General features: G+C 31.1%; 2 protein-coding genes across 2 annotated transcripts in view; both read right to left on the bottom strand.

Annotated features, from left to right (window-relative positions):
- Positions 1-202: 202 nt before the first annotated feature.
- Positions 203-640, bottom strand: LOC147937200 (putative defensin-like protein 277). The gene is made up of 2 exons (XM_087470282.1): positions 499-640; positions 203-422 (listed from the first exon to the last, which is right to left on the bottom strand). Exons 1-2 carry the CDS (start codon positions 566-568, stop codon positions 271-273), a joined length of 222 nt encoding a protein of 73 aa, XP_087326408.1. The 5' UTR covers positions 569-640; the 3' UTR covers positions 203-270.
- A 10,872-nt stretch (positions 641-11,512) lies between these two features.
- LOC147937199 (4-coumarate--CoA ligase-like 8) overlaps positions 11,513-18,538 on the bottom strand; it is a 29,468-nt gene continuing 22,442 nt past the window's right edge. The window contains exons 3-7 of the mRNA XM_087468704.1: positions 17,921-18,022; positions 13,075-13,149; positions 12,912-12,979; positions 11,839-11,941; positions 11,513-11,744 (exon numbers count right to left, since the gene is read on the bottom strand). Coding sequence (XP_087324830.1) covers positions 11,631-11,744; positions 11,839-11,941; positions 12,912-12,979; positions 13,075-13,149; positions 17,921-18,022 — 462 coding nt within the window. The 3' untranslated portion in view covers positions 11,513-11,630. The remainder of the gene's footprint in view (positions 11,745-11,838; positions 11,942-12,911; positions 12,980-13,074; positions 13,150-17,920; positions 18,023-18,538) is intronic.

Genomic DNA, 18,538 nt, shown 5'->3' with positions numbered 1-18,538 from the left:
GAGTTCACCTTAGGAGTGAACCCAAGAATTGTTCATTTTTAGAAGTCTATTGATTCACTTGTAATGAAGAGGAAGGTTACTGAGAAATGTGTGGGGTTGAATTTAGATGGGAGAAACAAAGCATCAATGATAGTTTTTTATATTTTCAACTTTTTGTATATGATGGTAATTAATTATCATACTTCTGTGAAAAAATTTGCAATTGATAACTATTATCTTATTAGTTTTAAATATTATGATAGGTGTTGATATACAAAATATATGAATATATCATTCTATTACAAAACCATCTTTCTTCAAACAACAACATTTGCCTCTATTTGGGCCTGAACGCATGCACAAGAATGGATCTTCCCCGCTTTTGCATATGTTGTTGCAGTCTTCAACAGTTACACATTGGCCTTCGAAGATGCATTGTTTTGCTGGAAAAAAAATATGAATTAACTCAGTTTTCTAAATATATTTTTTATATGAAGAAACAGAGATCGAAAATATAACCATTTGATTGAGGAAAAATGAGACAAATAAGTAACAGAAGAGAAGCAAGTTGAATTTTTTGTTCCGACATTATTATTGTATTTGTAGCTGTTTTTCTCTAAATTAATCTAAGTTTTTTTTTGTTTTTTTTTTCTGGTTTTAGAGCAATTGGTAATCTCCCTTTTTATATACCATTTGAGATTGCAAGAAGTCAACATATGATATCTCTTATAAAAGTCTTGCACAAATTAGGCCAGTTCTAATAGCTTAGTCAAAATTAAAATATAGAAATAAATAAATATAAAATTACATTGAATAGCACATAAAAGGTCCTCAATTACTCTAATATATCTTGTTTACTAAACCAAAACATAAATTTGAAAAATGACTTTAGACCCGAAATATATATTTTTTATTAAAACTGATGTCATTAATAGTTATGAATAGGAAACTCTATATAATAATCTGACCGGAATAGCTAGAGTAAGGAGTACAAATTGGTGCAAGTTTTCCTTCTTCTGTTTAGTCTGAGCCGTTGAAAGACGTTCTGATTTTGATTCTTTGTTTTGTGGTTCTGTAATTGGAAAATGGTTTCGCGGTTTTGTACTTGGAAAAGAACTAGTGTCAAAACTTGTATTGGATAATTAAATAGTAATGGATGTCTCTCTTCTAGTAGAGGCGAAAAAGAAGATAATTGAGGAGATTCACTTATGATCAAAATAATGGTGCAAAACATAAATAATTTAATCTGATATGTATAGTATTTTTTAATAGATATATACAAAAATCATAATTCAATATCAGATTTTGTTTTCTAAATTATAGAAAAAAATCTGAAATTATATATTGATACATGATCTAAACTTATACAATCCTTTTCATATAAAGAAATGATTAATTGTGTCACATTAAACAAATTTATCAATCTTATAACTTTATTAAAACAGTTTTGTTTTAGGGCAATTCTCACAAATAGCACAAAAATAAGTTCTTTTTCCAAATTTACCACTTTATCTCTCTAAAGTTTCAAAAATAACACATGTTTTAAAATTAAACCCTTATTTCTAAATCCTAAACCCTAGTCTCTCAAAATTATAAACTAAATGTAATATAGAGAACCCAAACCTAAGAAAACAAATTCTAAAAATTAGTTTAAAATATTGTAAATGTGTCTATTAGTGCTATTTTTGGGATTTGTGGAATGTATGTTATATATTCAATAAAACTTGTTTTAGTGCTATTGTAGGGTATTTGTTTTTTTTCTTAATAAATATGTTCAATCTAAATAAGAATCTTCTATATATTAGAGAGTTGTCTGCTTATGTGGTAATCCCATAATTTATTCTCGCATTAAAAAGAATATTACTATCCTTTTCTTCAAACACTTTCATTCATTTCAAATACTACTTATTCTTATTTACTTAAAACCAATTGATACACACATAGGATATATATAATATGTAATGTTACCAAATTACTATGTACTTTGACTCTTCTTTTCCAAATTTAAATTGAATTTTTCATTACATTAAATGCATTATTTTAAAATTATAAACCTACATAAATCATTAAATTATATGATTAAAATTCTTCCAACTTTATACTTGACAATGTTTAACATAGTAATACAAATATTTTTACATTGAAGAAAATACTATATAATATATATGGTTGGTTCTTGAAGCTAAATCACGCACGCTAATTGAAGAACCAAAACACCAAAAAATTCTCCAAAAAGGTCAGTTGAACAGTAAAAAAAAAAACAAGTTTGACAAATGACAAATACATTACGACGAACACATTTTCGGTGGATATCCAATATTATATATTATCCTTCTACTACTCTCTTTGTAATATTAATGAGCAGGTGCAACTCTATTCACACATACAATATTTGCATGGCCTCTTTTTTGCCACCTCCGTACCAATAGATGTAAATTTTACCAAACTAACGCATGGAAAACTATACGGTACTAAAAACCAGAATGTATGGTATCAAGAAAATCAAATGTTGTAAATGTTTGTTTTATATGGGCTTATTTGGCTTGATTCATGAACTGGACCTATATTGGTATGTAGTCTATACAGGATCCGGGTTGTGTAATCTGCAATGATAAACCGACATAAGTTCTAGGATTTCACTATATAAAGGAAGCTAGAGTTGAAGAAACAGACATATTGCAGAAACCACATACACGCACAGAAGCTGTTGGTACGTTGGTCGCGGCTGTAGGGCACAGCGCAGGCAGATGCAGAGATCAAGGTTCTACAAGCAATTTAGGTGTTACTTGTGGGTAAATCAGAAGTTCTGGTTCTAATAGCTTAGTCAAAATTAAAATATAGAAATAAATAAATATAAAATTACATTGAATAGCACATAAAAGGTCCTCAATTACTCTAATATATCTTGTTTACTAAACCAAAACATCAATTTGAAAAATGACTTTAGACCCGATATATATATTTTTTATTAAAACTGATGTCATTAATAATTATGAATAGGAAACTCTTTATAATAATCTGACCGGAATAGCTAGAGTAAGGAGTACAAATTGGTGCAAGTTTTCCTTCTTATGTTTAGTTTGAGCCTTTGAAAGACGTTCTGATTTTGATTCTTTGTTTTGTGGTTCTGTAATTGGAAAATGGTTTCGCGGTTTTGTACTTGGAAAAGAACTAGTGTCAAAACTTGAATTGGATCATTATATAGTAATGGATGTCTCTCTTCTAGTAGAGGCGAAAAATATGATAATTGAGGAGATTCACTTATGATCAAAATAATGGTGCAAGACATAAATAATTTAATCTGATATGTATAGTAATTTTGAATAAATATATACAAAAATCATAATTCAATATCAGATTTTGTTTTCAAAATTATAGAAAAAAATCTGAAATTATATATTGATACATGATCTAAACGTATACAATCCTCTTCATATAAACAAATGATTAATTGTGTCACATTAAACAAATTTATCAATCTTATAACTTTACTAAAACAGTTTTGTTTTAGGGCAATTTTCACAAATAGCACAAAAATAAGTTATTTTTCAAAATTTACCACTTTATCTCTCTAAAGTTCCAAAAATAGCACATGTTTTAAAACTAAACCCTTATTTCTAAATCCTAAACCCTAGTCCCTCAAAATTATAAACTAAATGTAATATATAGAACCCAAACTGAAGAAAACAAATTCTAAAAATTAGTTTAAAATATTGTAAATGTGTCTATTAGTGCTATTTTTGGGATTTGTGGAATGTATATTATATTTTCAATAAAACTTGTTTTACTGCTATTATAGGGTATTTGTCTTTTTTTTTTAATCCCTGTTTTAAAAATCGGGCGCCTAGCCGATTAATCGGGCGCCTAGGCGCTAGGCAGTGCTTAACCGATGGGTTTAATGCAAAATCGGTTAACAAAATCGGTTAACAATGTTTTTTCGCTTTTAATGGATATTTAATTGTTTTAAATCGTTTTGGGCCTTTAAAGCTCATTAATTTTTTATAAAAATGGGTAATAAACTGATTTAAATCGTATTGGGCCTTAAAGCCCATCAATGTTTGAGGAGAAAGTGATGGTTTACGTCCCTGTTTAAAAAATCGGGTGATTTGCCCGATTCCTCACCGTGTAATCGCTAGGCGGCAAAGATCCGCGGCGATTACACCCAAATCGGTAGAAAAAAATGGACAAAAGAAAAAAAAATCTTGTTTTCATTGATTTTTTACTTAAATACGATGTTAAGTTTGTAGATCTATTATTTTTATGTCATATCCAGATAAAAATATAATAAAATCTGTAAAAATTAAGGATGGCTGCCATAGATTAGGGTTTACAGTATCTGAATCGTGGATGAAGAAGATGATGGCTGAAATACTATTTTGCTCCTTCTTAATAAAAACGAAAAAATGGACACAAAAGACATACATGGGGATCGAACTGTTCACGTTGGCAATACTTAATAAGCCTTCAACCGATTGAGCTATCAAATATTAGTGTAACATGTCGGTAAAACTTATATATAACCATAACAATTAGATATTTTATTATTTATTAATATAATAATAAAAAACCCTAAAATAGTTCCCGATTAATCCCTGATTTAAATCCGATTTTTCGATTAATCGTTAAGCTCTCCCTCACCGCCCAACTAACGCCTAGCGATTTTTAAAACAGAGGTTTACGCAGATCTCTTGATTTAATTTAATCTTCTTCTTCTCTCGGCAATTAAAGCCGAACAACACTGTAAACCTAATCTATTTTCTCTTCTGATCTCAATTATCTCCAGAAATTGTTCTTACTCAAACTGATATTTATTTGTCAAGACACTCTCATCTTTTTGTTCATGAATTTACAAGTAATTTTCTAAAATCTCTAAATTGTTACTGCTCAATTTACAATCTTGTAGCCGATTAGGATGTCTTTGTCTATATCTATCTGTTGCTCTGTCTAGCCGATTAGGATATCTCTGTGTATTGGTTTCTATTTCTCTGGGCAGCCTGTTTTTTATGTTTCTATTTACTAATGTTTTGATTTTTTTTAACATGTTAGAATGGTTGATGTACAACTAAAACGTAATTCTGAAGATGTGGGATGGGAATATGGAGTGTTGTATGATCCAAAAACTCTTGATAAGGTTAAATGCAAGTTGTGTGGAAAAGAAATGTCTGGTGGAGTTTATAGGATGAAAGAACATATTGCTCATCAGAGGAGAAATGTTTCTGCTTGCCCATTGTCTACAAAGGAGGATCAAACTAAGTGTAAGAATGCACTTATAGAAGCAAAGAACAGGAAAACAAAGAAGAGAGTACATGATAAAGAGCTTAGATCTGAGGTGAATATAAATAAACAGCATTTGGATAGTGAACTGCAAGAAGAATTTGGAACTCAAGCGGCTTCTCACTTCCAAGGTCCCATTGATGTCATGTACCTACGTTACAAAAGCTAGCAACTAGAGTGCTTGCTTTGACTTCTAGCTCTTCTGGTTGTAAAAGAAATTGGAGTAGCTTTGAAGCGGTTAGTTTTTAATCTATGTTCAGCTTTTATGTTTGAGTTACTCATTAGTTCAATATTTTTATCTCTGTCTAAGTATAGCTATTTATGTTACAGCCCTTCTTCTAATATCTCTTATTAATTTGCAGATCCACACTAAAAAAAAGAACAGATTAATGGCCAGTCGTCTAAACAGCCTAGTTTATGTCCAATTTAATGCAAGAATTTTTAACAAGCACAAAAAAAATCAAGGAGAAAGCGGTGGATGTGATCGTAGATGATGGTAATGAAGAAACTGTGGAAGATTGGATTGTAGAGAAACATCAAGAAGACCAAAGTACTGGTGTTGGTATTGTACCTAATACCCAATATTCAAAGGTAAGAGAGCTTTATGATGATGATTTTGAATCTGAGGAAGAAGATGAAGTAATGGTTGACATGGATTTCGAATGGAATGTTTTTCATGGAACCTCTGAGTTTTGTGACACACCAATGGGTTACTAAGGTTTTTTTTTTTTTTTTTTTTTTGTGTCATTATTTGTTGTTTAACGTGACACCAATAGTTCTTGTAATCTTGCTGTTTTTTATTATTAATTTTGTTTGATCTGAAAATGTTGCAGTTGCAGATAATCAAGAAGAAGTCTTCACTAAACAAAAAGTTTAACACATGCTAATTACTTGATCATTGAAGAAAGTAAATGAAGAAGAAGTAATCTTCATTCTTTTGTGACTTTTCATATTTTTTGTGTCCTCAAGATCAAGACCATACTAATTTTTGTATATCATGTGAATGGAAACTTGTTTTGTGTTTTTTGAATGTATAAATGTTTTTATTTTATAAAGATTAAACATATATTATTAAAAAAATATAAAAATTTATTAAAATTTATCAAAAACTAGTCCCTGATTTCTTTGCTAGGCGCTAGGCCCGTACTCGCCGCCCGACTAGCGCCTAGCGATTTCTTAACCAACACATAGGATATATATAATATGTAATGTTACCTAATTACTATGTACTTTGACTCTTCTTTTCCAAATTTAAATTGAATTTTTCATTACATTAAATGCATTATTTTAAAATTATAAACCTACATAAATCATTAAATTATATGATTAAAATTCTTCCAACTTTATACTTCACAATGTTTAACATAGTAATACATATGTTTTTACGTAGAAGAAAATACTATATAATGTATATGGTTGGTTCTTGAAGCTATTACATGAACCAAAACACCAAAAAAATTCAATGATCCAAAAAGGTCAATTGAACAGTAAAAAAAACAAGTTTGACAAATACATTATGACGAACACATTTTCGGTGGATATCCAATATTATATATTATTCTTCTACTACTCTCTTTGTAATATTAATGGGCAGACGCAACTCTATTCACACATATTTACATGGCCTCTTTTTTGCCACCTACGTACCAATCGATGTAAAGTTTACCAAACTAACGCTTGGAAAACTATACGGTACTAAAAACCAGAATGTATGGTATCAAGAAAATCTAATGTTGTAAATGTTTATTTCATATGATCTTATTTGGCCTCATTAATGAACTGGGCCAATATTGGTGTGTAGTACATACATGATCCGGGTTGTGTAGTCTTCAATAGTAAACCGACATAAGTTCTAAGATTTCACTATATAAAGGAATCTAGGATTGAAGAAACAAACATATTGTAGAAAGCACAGACACGCACATAAGCTGTTGGTATGTTGGTGGCGGTTGTAGGGCACAGCGCAGGGAGCTGTGCAGGGCAGATGCAGAGGTCAAGCTTCACCCTTGTTCTTATCAGCTTCTCAAAATCGCATAGGATGCTCTTCAGTTGTCCTAACAAGTTCGTGTAACTCCTTACACAAATCATCTTCTTCAACCTTGTTTCTCCTGGTCTTAGAAACACTTATGAAGATCTTTACTGATTCTCCTATTTCTCACAACAGCTCCACCTAGAACCAGAACTTCTTATTTACCCACAGACTGAAATTTCAGAAATTTCGACCATAGAAACAGTCATGACACAGTCTAAGGATTTGATAGATGCTGGGAATTTCAGAGAAATGTCAGAGGATGGCATTAGAGGACGCAAAAGAACAGTCAATGTTGGTTGTGTTTTGTATTGATTATCAATGAATCAAGGTTGTAAGAGTTTCTTCAGATCTCGGATTTAGTGGTCAGAGTTTGTCTACAAGTGGGATTACAGTCATCATGAGAAGGAAGCTTGAGGGAGAGTCGCGAATCTCTTGAAGTTTCTGAAGATGAAGTTGAAAAATTCCTAAGGTGGACAAATATAAGGATCATTGGGAGTTGTTGGTTCTACAGGAGAAAACAAGATTGGTTTTTCTTCTCAGGAAATAATCAACACAAAGGGGATTTTGTGAGTTGGACCAAATGAAGCATAAGGTGGAGTTTATTGTAAATGTTTGCTTCATATGGGCTTATTTGGCATGATTCATGAACTGGGCCTATATTGGTGTGTAGCCCATACAGGATCCGGGTTGTGTAGTCTGCAAGGATAAACCGACATAAGCTCTAGGGTTTCACTATATAAAGGAAGATAGGGTTGAAGAAACAGACATATTGTAGAAAGCACATACACGCACATAAGCTGTTGGTACGTTGGTGGCGGCTGTAGGGCACAGCGCAGGGCGTTGTACATGGAGCTTGAAGTTGTGCACAGAACCGTGATAAAGGAGCATAATCTTGGCTGGGGTCAATGCTCCAATCTACTAGGCTATACACACAAGCAATAAGAACTCCAAACACAAACAACAACCACAATAATAATATCCAACCAAGCCATAACATACACGTAAGTTGAGAACTGCATCGTCTGACATACGCCTCGTGTCGACCGATGAACCCTCCCCTACATCGACCGATGCATCGCGCCTTGCGTCGACCGAGGCACACCTTGCAACTACCGATGGAATTCTTCAATCCCTAGATGCATCGATCGATGCATTGTCACGATTGTTTGTGAATCCTCGTGACTGCGTCGACCGATGCACTTCTTATTTCTATCGATGTAGCTGCCCTAGCATTGATTCTCGATGTTGTCATCAACCCAAAACCATCCTCCATAACCATAATTCGTTCACAGCACAAAGACCAAATACACTTCATAGGAACAACAAAAATCACAAATAACAAGGTTCCAATTCACCAAATCACGGAGAAAACATATATACTCGAAGATCTCATGCTCAGATAAGCTATGGTCATGCACTCACCTTGAGAATGACGGAACTGACTCTACAAGCATGAGAACACACCACAGCAAGCCCCAACACGCTCTCCAAACTCGGATCTCCACTCCCACAGAAGAAAACTCTCAAGAACTGCACCAAAACTCACCCAAAACTCAATGAATACCCTTAGAACTTTTCTTCTCTTTTTTCCTTCTTCACAAACGACCCAAAAAGTGGCTAAGTGTCGAGTTATTGGCTTAAATACAAACCCAAAAAACGCAACAAAACACGCGTTTCACTTTAGTCGATCCGCAGAAAACGAATCATACATCGATTGATGCATATATTTTAATTGATTAAGATTTTGTTTATATTTTAAATAGAAATGATGCAATGTTAATATTTTATTGTTTTCCGGTTTGCGGGCGTAACATATATTTTAGTTGATTAAGTTTTTTTATATTTTCAATAGAAATGATGTCATGTTAATATTTTATTGTATTGACAATAAAAAGTTGTGTTATTAAATTGTGATTCTGTTTAAATATTTTCATAAAGGTATCATAATTAAGAAAAATAAACTATTCATGTTAGATTTTATTAAAAATATGTCATTTAAATTTGAATATTTGTTCATATGAATAATGATTAATTATGCAAATCTTACAAATAAATGGTTAAAACACAAAATATATTTTAAAAATGTTAATATAGATACATGTTTTGATATATACATGTTTTGAATTTATTACATGTTATCATGTATTTTCTACATGACGTGAGACTTAATAGTTACACTTATCCAAGTTTTATGAGTCCAAAAAGGTACACACATGTCAAAATTGTTATTTTGACTAAAATTAAAGTTTTCTTTCTTTAGGACCTTAGGTTTCTCATTTAGGTAGTGAATCTAATTATATTGGTAGTCTATTAAATAATCATTAATGGTTCTTTTTTAATGATAATTAATGTTTGTTATGACTTTACTTTTGATATATAAAGATGTTTTTCATCACAGCTCTCTTCATCCTCTTCAATCTTCTTTTTTTATGAATAAGTACATTTTTAAATATCCTGAATTATGTAATCATTAAAACAATTCAATCAATCAATTAAAAAAGCAAAATTAACATTACTATATCCTTGGCTTTACATTTTTAACATGGCTACTCTAATTAACTTGATCTGCCCTGCCCTGATGTATTCGATGCAGCAAAGGTGTAAATCATAAATTTCTTCTTCATGCTAGAGTTAGACAGAAAAATATTTTCGAAATCAGTAAGGTTAAGAGCACAACTTTTCTTTGTTATTGAACAAACAACACAAAGACCAAATATACTTCATAGGAACAACGAAAATCACAAATAACAAGGTTCCAATTCACCAAATCACTGAAAAAACATATAAACTCGAAAATCTCATTCTCAGATAAGCGATGGTAATGCACTCACCTTGAGAATGACGGATCTGACTCTACAAGCACGAGAACACACCACAGCAAGCCCCAACACGCTCTCTAAACTCGGATCTCCACTCCCACAGAAGAAAACTCTCAAGAACTGCACCAAAACTCACCCAAAACTCAATGAAAACCTTTAGAACTTTTATTCTCTTTTTTCCTTCTTCACTAACGATCTAAAAAGTGGCTAAGTGTCGAGTTATTGGCTTACATACAAACCAAAAAACGCAACAAAACACGCGTTTCACTATAGTCGTTCCGCACAAAACGGACCATACATCGATCGATGCATATATTTTAATTGATTATTTTTTTTTTATATATTTTCAACAGAAATGATGCAATGTTAATATTTTATTGTATTCTGATTTGTGGGCGTTACATATATTTTAATTGATTAAGTTTTTTTTTATATTTTCAATAGAAATGATGCAATGTTAATATTTTATTGTATTGACAATAAAAAGTTGTGTTATTGAATTGTGATTCTGTTTAGATATTTTCAGATTATCATAATTAAGAAAAGTAAAATATTCATGTTAGATTTTATTAAAAATATTTCATCCAAATTTGAATATTTATTCAAATGAATAATAATCAATTATGCAAATCTTACAAATAAAAGGTTAAAACACAAAATATATTTTAAAAATATTAATATATATACATTATTTGATATATACATGTTTTGAATTTATTTCAGGTTATCATGTATTTTCTACGTGACGTGAGACTTAATGGTTACCCTTATCCATTTTTTTTTTGTCAATCACCCTTATCCAAATTTTATGAGTCTAAAAAGGTACACACATGTCAAAATTGTTATTTTGACTAAAATTAAAGTTTTCTTTCTTTAGGTTTCTCATTTAGGTAGTGAATCTAATTATATTGGTAGTCTATTAAATAATCATTAATGGTTCTTTTTTAATGATAATTAATGTTTGTTATGACTTTACTTTTGATATATAAAGATGTTTTTCATCACAGCTTTCTTCATCCTCTTCAATCTTCTTTTTTATGAATAAGTACATTTTTAAATATCCTGAATTATGTAATCAGTAAAACAATTCAATCAATCAATTAAAAAAGCAAAATTAACATTACTATATGCTTGGCTTTACATTTTTAACATGGCTACTCTAATTAACTTGATCTGCGGTGCCCTGAGGTATTCGATGCAGTAAAGGTGGTTTCATTGTAAGGTTTACTAATACATTAACCGAAAAATCTTAAATTTCTTCTTCATAAAAGCAAGAGCAGAACTTTACTTTGTTATAGAACCAGCATTTTCAGACCCCTCCTCGACCTGCGGTCGAACCGGTAAACCACGATATACAGTGTTGTGATGAATATATATTTGTCAACCACAAAGATAGAAACATATACGATTCGACTAGGAAAGTTCTGATCATATAAATCATAATCGAACTAAACAGTTCTAACTTCTCTGTTATTATGTCAGATAAAAATAATCATACAAGTAAAAATGACAAAGTATCGATTCTTTTAAAGCTTAGAAATGGCATATTTGACTAGATCCTTGCGAAGTGTCTTGCCCGATTGAGTCTTTGGTATGGAGTCTATAAATGCGACCTTTCTTATTTTCTTATATGGTGCCACCTGTTTATCATATTAACTAAAATCCATCACCTAAGTTACAAAACATTACATAACTGAATTGAGTTATATATATGGTCGTGGTCATAAATAACACCTGTTTAGAAATAAATTCGATAACTTTTTTCTCACTAAGATTGCTCTCAGGTTTTCGTGTCACGTAAGCCATCGGATATTGTCCTGCTTCTTTATCCGGAAACCTTTGTGATGCAAAGAAACAGATAAAAACTTTATATTAGTTTCAGTTACATGAGCCAGAAATTTTAGTCATAGGAATCAGAATTATTTTGTAAGAAAAAAGAAAAGAAAAATTATTATAATACCACAAAAATGATATAAAAGAAAAAAGCAGTGGACAAAAAAACTATAACCAGAAAAAGTAAACCGAATCAAAATAAATGATTTATTTTAATTGTGGTTAACGTAAGTACCTATTTGATTGTCATTTTTATTAAGTTTTCGGTCTTTGGTTTGGTTGGTTGACACTTTTTTTGATAACTCAGAGTAAATCTCCAGACCTATGGAGAGATCAGAGACTAGTTCTTAGGGAACGAGTCCTAGCCAGGTTTGCAAATGGTCCGTAAGCAATGGGCCCATACCCATGTGGCCAAATGGATAAAGTCAGCAATTCTGCGCTTGGAGAGAGCCGATCATGACTTGGACAAACATGGTGACTCTTCCACCAAGCTAGAACCACTAGCCCACCACTTTGTGGTTTGAGTTATGTTAACGGATTGATTGATATATCATTTATATAAATTTTTGTTTTGTAAAAAATACCAAATAATCTAAAAACTGGAACGAAGCTAAAACCAAACCGATTTACATCTGATTTTACCTTTTTATAAAACTATTAATTCATAAAACTGAAAAAACTAATTGATAACCAAACCGAATAACATACAATTTTTATATGGGTTTAATTTTTTATTGGACTATATTAGGATAAGTATTTGATGGGGGCAAAAATATTTTACCAAGGGGGTCAATTTAAAAATTTTATTAGAATCTAAACCATTTTTGAAAAATCATGGGTGTTAATTGACCCCCATGATTTTACATTGCCTCCACCACTAGTTAGTTTTGTTTCAGTAAATTCATCAGTTTGGTTGGTTTGGTTTTATTGTATAAACTGAACTATAAATTATAAAAGAAAAATTAAGAACTTACGGAATAACTGCTGCATCGAGAATTTCTGGGTGATCCAGTAGGAGAGCCTCTAGTTCAGCTGGAGCTACCTATTATATAATCCAAAACATTATGTGATTTAATTTTTGAAACATGGCAAACTAATTGTATTTATCCGAGTGGCAAAATGAAAATATGATTTAACCTGAAAACCATTGTATTTGATTAGCTCTTTCAATCGATCCACGATACAAAGAAATCCATCGTCGTCTACGTAGCAAAGGTGTAATTAACCTTTAATTGTTGTCCGTCGGCTTAAAAATATAATTATTTTGTTTCCGGGGACATTTTTGTTGGTTGCCGGCTTAAACCTCCCCTCTTTTAGGCGTAGTATTCTACCTTGTATTCTAGTTTGGTTAGAACTAAGTTTATCAATAACGTCAGTTGACAAAAAAAATGTGTAATTAACCTTTAAGAGAACTAGAAAGAGAGAGAGAGAAGAACACGAAGTTCACCATCTCGCCAAGTAAAAATTAGGTAACTTGGGTAAGATTAATAGTTAGCCTACTTAATCCCGCCAGTTTGGGTGTCTAAAATTCCAGCGAGTGGGATGTGTACAATTCTGGCATGTTTGGATGTGTTAGAAGATTCAGTGAGTTCGGTGTATATAATTCCAGAGAGAAGAAAAAGTGGAGGAAATTTTCGGTGAGTTTTAGTGTGTAGACCTTCGGTGAGAAGAAGAGGAGGAAATATCTGATGTGTATGGGTGTGTAGAACTCTAGCGAGAAGAAGAAAAAGAGAAAATTTCCGGTGAACAACAACGACAATATTAGCTATGGTTGTTGAAGAAGATATGTTAATGATGACTACAAAATTACAATAATATTCTCATTAAAACTGATTTATGGGCGTACACTAAACAAAAAAATGTTATGTACGTACAGCAAACTGCAACATACACTAAAAAAAATATCCTTACCTAGTACATATTTATATACATAGCTTATATTTTTTACACCTCTATAACTATGTTCAACTGTATGTATATTTTTATTTAATGTGGGATATCGATATGGTCATGAAACTTTTTGGAAAACCTAGACCAACAGGTGATCTACGAAAATTACCTCTAGGCGAGTGTCGGTTGAAACCAGGCGGGTGTCAGTTGACACCACCCCTTTCAACAGGCGGCATATACTTGTTTTCCTAGTTTGTTTGTGTTTGTTTGTTGTTTGATAAACATCAGATTCTCAGTTGCTTATGTGTATAGCGAAATAGATGAGATGATTGCCTCATTGAGTGTTCATGAGAACACTCATGCATCACAATTGTTGTTTGTGGTGCATGTAAAGGTAATTGTTTGTGGTGCATGTAAAGGTAAGTGTGATCGTGGAATCAAGACAATAAAGAGGAGGATGTTCTAGTGGCTTGATCAGTTGTTGTCTTACTATTGTTAGGTTGCTAGAGTGGAGTCCTTAGAATGTGGGATACGATTGCTGATTCTCTGGTTTATGTTGGAATGATTCATTGGTTTAATGTTTCGTTATTTCTGTCGTTTGGTTTGAATGTGGTTAGCTTGTTAGTGAGTATGGGATCACTAGTTTAATATTATAATTAAAAACAAATAAATTGGTCATACTGTTTCAATAAAGACATAAGAGAAACTCTTTTGCAATAAAAGATCCCATAAATCTTTGTTACAAGACAATGAACAGAAACATGGATGATCAGATTATTTTATCATTTCATTGAAGTAAATATGTTTTTAAAAAACAAATCATATAATTTCATAAACAACACTTCATAGTGTAAAGATATAAATCATATTCCTTTTAGAAGACTAATTAATGGATTTTTTTATCTCATTTTGACTTATGAGAGAGAGACATGTTTAATTTGATTGCATATAACTTAAATTATATTCAAAGTGTAAAGATATATTTCCTTTAATTGTCCAACTAATGGATTTCTTATCTTCTTTTGACTAATGAGAGAGAGACTAATGTTTAATGTGATTGTATAGTTATCCTCAAAGTGCAAAGATATCTTTCATTTAATTAAGAGATTCATTTTTCTTAAAAGCCTAATTAATGGGGTTTTAATCTTCTTTTGTCTAATGAAAGTATCCAACAAAAGTATAATTGCTCATGTCCAGAACAAATCTATCTTTCAAGAAATTTGATCTCTAAGCTCTTCTTGTTTTCATTGTCTCTTTTAATCTATACGCAACGCTCTGACACTATTTTACCCAACCACTCTCATGTATACATCTATCTTTCAGCTCTTCCTGTTTTCTTGTTTTTGAGTCATCTAAGAGAAATTCCAGAAAAGGTAAATGTTTCCTATTCAAATAATTGATAAGATTTGAAGTATAAGTATAATTTTCTTGCAATTGAGTACTAATCAAAGTATCAACCTTTTTATTCAAAGTTTGGTGTTTGAGTATGTAAACTCATGTTCTATTTTGATTTATTTTCCTAATATTAAGATGTATTTTGTTTTATGAGTAGTAAGGCATATAGATCTAACAATATATCTGTACATGGATCTAACATTATACACTATTGGTTTTATTGTATGAAAACTTTGAATTTTGGATACTACTGAATGTGATTTCAGTTGCTCTGTATGTTTACAAGTTATTTCTTAACGAAATATTATTTAAAATGTATTATTAAATACTCTTACTCAATTTGATTATATCAGTTCATGTTTACTTTTTTTTTTAAAGAGTTCATGTTCGATTTTATTTGCTTTGTTGATCCAATTGTATTAGTATATTGTGTGGGTATTTTGACAAATTTTGGAGGATATGGGTACATTGGTGTGTCCTTTATGTTATTTTTGTTTACGTTTTCAGAAAATTTTGGACTTAATTAAAAACCATTTCTATCAACACTGGGAAGTATTGAGTCATGAAAGATTATTTTGTGTGTTCACATAGGTGTCATGTAAATCATTGAAGTCCCTCAGAAAAATTAAAGGATTTCATACTACATTTTGTTAGACGAAGATATTATACTTTCTTTGCAGTTTCAAATGAAAGATAAATAACATAATTATATAATAATTTATCTTCTTTAATAAATATGTGAACCATTTACTTTTTTCATCGATAGTGTATTTCTAGCGTGTTAACTTTCAAATTAATGTCCTTATGACATTTTATAAAATGTGCATGCTTTGTTTTTGACAGAAGATGATTTATTTTTTTAGAAAGTGGAGATAGCATAAATGATATACAAAATTTAGACGATATAAAATCACGACGATAAACGAGAGGCAATGGTCAAGGAGGCTTTATGAGGTATACAAACACATCATTTTGGGTAGTTTTAGCTTGGGAGGAAGAAATTATTTTGTTCTGAGAAAGTTTTGACTTTTTAGTGGTTGAAAAGTAAAAGCTATTAGGCCAAACTGAGGAATGTGTTTTTACAATTTTTTGGGCTAGAAGACTTAATATTAATTATTTTTCTTATATATGCTTTCAAAAAACTCTTTTTGCAAGGTATCATTGGTTCTAGTTTGATTTCTCTAGTGGAGCGAGAAAATATGAGAAAATACATGTCATCATTAGAATTAACATAAGTTACTAGCTTGTGAACATTTTGAACGTGTTATAACTAATCTTGGTTTTATATTTTAAACATGACTATTCTCTTCAATATGATGTGCCTTGTTGTATAGAATGGAAACGAACAAAGGTTTTCGTGTGGTACACTTGTACATCAATTGGAAAAACCACTACTTTCTTCTTTATGTTCTAATCATGAAGAAAACTGTGGTTGAAGAGATAAGTTGAAAAGAGTAAAGGTACAAGATCATCTATATTTTCATATAAATTTTTGTTAGAAAATAACTTTTATTCAAGGAACTAGTGAACATTGATATATTTGTGAAATTGATGACTAACTTGTCTAGTTTTACGATAAAACATGGGGATAGGTTGAGGAAATAAGTTTATATACACTGATCTCATGTTATGTTTTTATAAGTATATGAGGTTCCATCATCACACAAGATTCTTCCATAGATGGATATGAAATTGTTGTTGAGGTTGTAAGAATTGGTTTCACTTTATCATACTTCACAACATATAATGAAAAATAGAAATGATGAAGGGGATGAAGATAATGGTGGTAAAAAACACGTATATATATAGAGAGAGCTAGAGTAAATAACGAACAATAATTATCATTTAAGAGAATGCTAATATAACTAGATTCAATACTTGTATTAAGAATCTTAAGGAGGGAAACAATTATTGGAACATTAATTCTTCAACTCTGGTAAATGTATATCTATTTGAGTTTGTGCAGCTTGAATAAGGAATAACTATTCAAGGAAGTATCTCATGAAAGCCACGTGCCACATAGAAAAATTATGATGACCAATTGTCATGGTGCATTTCATGGAAAACGTTGGCGCCTGATTTTCTTATTCAAGCCTCATGACCCAAATAGGTATACATTTTATAATTTTCAAATTATTAATTTCATAACTAATTGCTTTCTCTCTTTAGGACTCTCAATTAGGTAGTGAATCTAGTTATATTGGTAGTCTTTTAAATGATAATTACTTGTTTTTCACAAAAGCTCCTTCATCATTTTTGTTGTTTTGATTACTTATTTAGAAATATAACATGGTGAGACCGATCATTGATGATCATGTAGTTTTTGAAAAATGCTCTGTCTACCATCATGATAGATTTCTCACCTTTTGCAATCTTACCTTATGAAATCAACCAAATTTTTGTTTATGTATTGCATAACGTTTGTTATCCATGTTAATTATGCTAATATTCTCTTCTTAAACTATTCTTTTTTGTTTTAGGGTGTGTCGCCACATGGTGTCGTACATGAGCAAATGAATCCACCTGCTAATGTTGATGTGAAGGAAATGAAAGCTCCGATTTATATAGACCACACTAAGCAGGTATATGAGTTGATGTTTTGATTGATATTACTTGAGAACAAACAAGATATCTAACTTTGAGTTGCATCATATTGTTTGTTCTCAAGTAATATAATTCAAAACGTCAACTAACATACCTGCTGAATTTGGTCTATATCAATCGGAGCTTTCATTTCCTTCACATCAACATTAGCAGGTGGATTCATTTGCTCATGTACGACACCATGTGGCGACACACCCTAAAAAGGAACATAATAGTTTAACAAGAGAATGTTAGCATAATTAATTTGGATAACAATGGTTATGCAAAACATAAACAAAATTTTGGTTTATTTCATAAGGTAAGATTACAAAAGGTGAGAAATCTAACCTAATGGTTGACAAAACATTTTCAAAAAATACATGATCAGCAATGATCGGTCTCACCATGTTATATTTCAAAACATATAATCAAAAACAATGAAGATGATGAAGGAGCTTTTGTGAAAACACGTATAGATATCGAGCTAGAGTAATAACAAACAATATTATCATTTAAAAGACTATCAATATAGCTAGATTCACTACTTATTTGAGAGTCCTAAAGAGGGAAAGCAATGATTTATGAAATTAATATTTTAAAAATTAGAAAATGTATACCTATTTGTGGTCATGAGGCTTGAATAAGAAAATCAGTCACCAACGTTTTCCATGAAATCCGCCATGACAATTGGTCATCATTTCTATGTGGCACATGGCCTTCATGAGATACTTCT

Source organism: Camelina sativa, chromosome 10, assembly GCF_030686135.1.
Source record: "Camelina sativa cultivar CO46 ecotype springtype chromosome 10, ASM3068613v1".
NCBI classification, from domain to species: Eukaryota; Viridiplantae; Streptophyta; class Magnoliopsida; order Brassicales; family Brassicaceae; genus Camelina; species Camelina sativa.
This window is presented reverse-complemented; position numbering and strand designations above follow the sequence as displayed.